This window comes from Belonocnema kinseyi, chromosome 5 (assembly GCF_010883055.1).
Source record: "Belonocnema kinseyi isolate 2016_QV_RU_SX_M_011 chromosome 5, B_treatae_v1, whole genome shotgun sequence".
Taxonomy (NCBI): Eukaryota; Metazoa; Arthropoda; class Insecta; order Hymenoptera; family Cynipidae; genus Belonocnema; species Belonocnema kinseyi.
This window is the reverse complement of record NC_046661.1, coordinates 129,998,293-130,000,066: the sequence shown is the minus strand read 5'-3', so window position 1 is coordinate 130,000,066 and position 1,774 is coordinate 129,998,293. Positions and strand designations below refer to the sequence as shown.

Here is a 1,774-nt window from a genome sequence, read left to right as displayed (position 1 = left end):
AAGAATAAGTTAGGATTCTCAACAACTAAATCGCCACTCAGTTAAGTGGCTATGGCTAGCTACTCACAGACGTGGATTTGACAAGCGCCTTCATTAGCAAGGAAAACAGTGTTGCCAAATCGTAATTACTTTCTTTGTGTAGAGCGAACTAATGTGTCAACTGAAACATCAGGTCGTGCGCATTGCGGAAAAGAAAGTGGAGGGGATACAGGTACGGCCTCCGTCGTCGTTTTGTTGAGACTTCGCCCGTCGTTATGTTGAGCGGGTCGTCTTGCGAGAGGTCATCTCGTTGCACGACTAGTATAAATGGTAAGAACCGTTTAAATACTACAACTGAAAGTTTATAAATTTAACTCGTTTTCTATATGGGACTCATGAGAAAGGTACTGTTTTTGGTACATAATATCTCCCTTCACAGGTTTAACATTGATTTAAAAACTGCAAGGTCCTTGCATACGAATCTCCTGTATGTATCGAGAAAGTATAAAATAATTCCTATGAAAAGTGAAATCTCGCATGAACTACCTTAAATCGAAAATTGTGGTTCAAACCCCTGATGGACTGCAGTCATTAACTTAGATTTGTTATCCGTTTGCTTTTGAAAGAGATTTGTAAAACACCTATTAAGTTTGATGATTACATTACCATTGTAAGATATGCAGACTCTGGCAGACATCTCCAGTTTAAAGTCCGATTAGACTACTATTCCAGAAGGCTTTAGGCTAATCAGCAAATATAATTGGCTGAGATATGTAATACATGTGTGATAACTAGCAATCGCTCGAAGAAAGATACTCGCGTTTTTTCTCTTGGTCGCGATCCGCACCAGCAAACCTTGATATTAACGTATTTAAAATATGAAAAATGAATGACAAAAAAATAAAGTAAAAGTAAATCTAATTGATTGTTAGTGTTTATTCAGGAACATTACATATATTTTTCATATATAATGTTTTCAGTTAAAATATTTATAGTTCATTTTTTTCTTAATATCATATTGATTTGTTTGTGTGTTCCTGATATGTGATATACTGTGCCGGATGGAGTTACCGTCTTACGTATTTCGCCTTGTTCCTCGGGTCGCTGGCCTTGTTGCGCAGGTGTTTGGCTTTGTTGCGTAGATATTTGACTTTGTTGCGTAGATATTTGGCTTTGTTGCGTAGATATTTGGCTTTGCTGCACAGATGATTGGGTTTGTTGAGCATGCGTTTGACTTTGTTGGACAGGTGATTGGGTTTGTTGTACATGCGTTTGGCTTTGTTGCATACGTGTTTGGTCCTGTTGAATCAGTGATTGGCCTTGATGCGCCGGTTGATGACCTTGTTGCGCAGATGTTCGGACTTGTTCCATAGGTGGTTCGACTTGGTGCACCTGCCGTTCAACTTGTTGCGCCGATGGTTGCTCTTGTTGAACATGAACCGCGTTGCTTGATGATGGTAACTGTCTCATTTTGATATTCATGGAAGATCCTCCTTGTCTTAACTTTAAATGTTTGTTAAGAGTACCATCTGAATTCATGGTAAAGTGTATTCGCTGAGATGAAGTTGCCGGGATATTGTCAAGAGATACGGGAAATATCGGACCTCGAGATGGACGAGAATTCGCATTACTCGGCGCTTGATTGTTATTATTATTATTTTCTGAAGAGCCACTTGGTCTTGATTCTGTGAAAAATGTAAATTTGTGACGCTTTAGTATATATGTAAATAATAATAAATATTACATATCTCAAAGCAAATTTTGATAAAAATCCTTATTACATTGATAGTGTGGT

At 38.0% G+C, this 1,774-nt stretch overlaps 1 protein-coding gene across 1 annotated transcript in view; it reads right to left on the bottom strand.

The window, feature by feature from the left end:
- The window catches only part of LOC117173883 (transcription factor mef2A-like), a 35,221-nt gene that overhangs the window by 32,710 nt on the left and 737 nt on the right, over positions 1-1,774 (bottom strand). Inside the window, exon 2 of the mRNA XM_033362529.1 lies at positions 1,059-1,664. Within this exon, the coding sequence (XP_033218420.1) occupies positions 1,059-1,664 (606 nt within the window). The remainder of the gene's footprint in view (positions 1-1,058; positions 1,665-1,774) is intronic.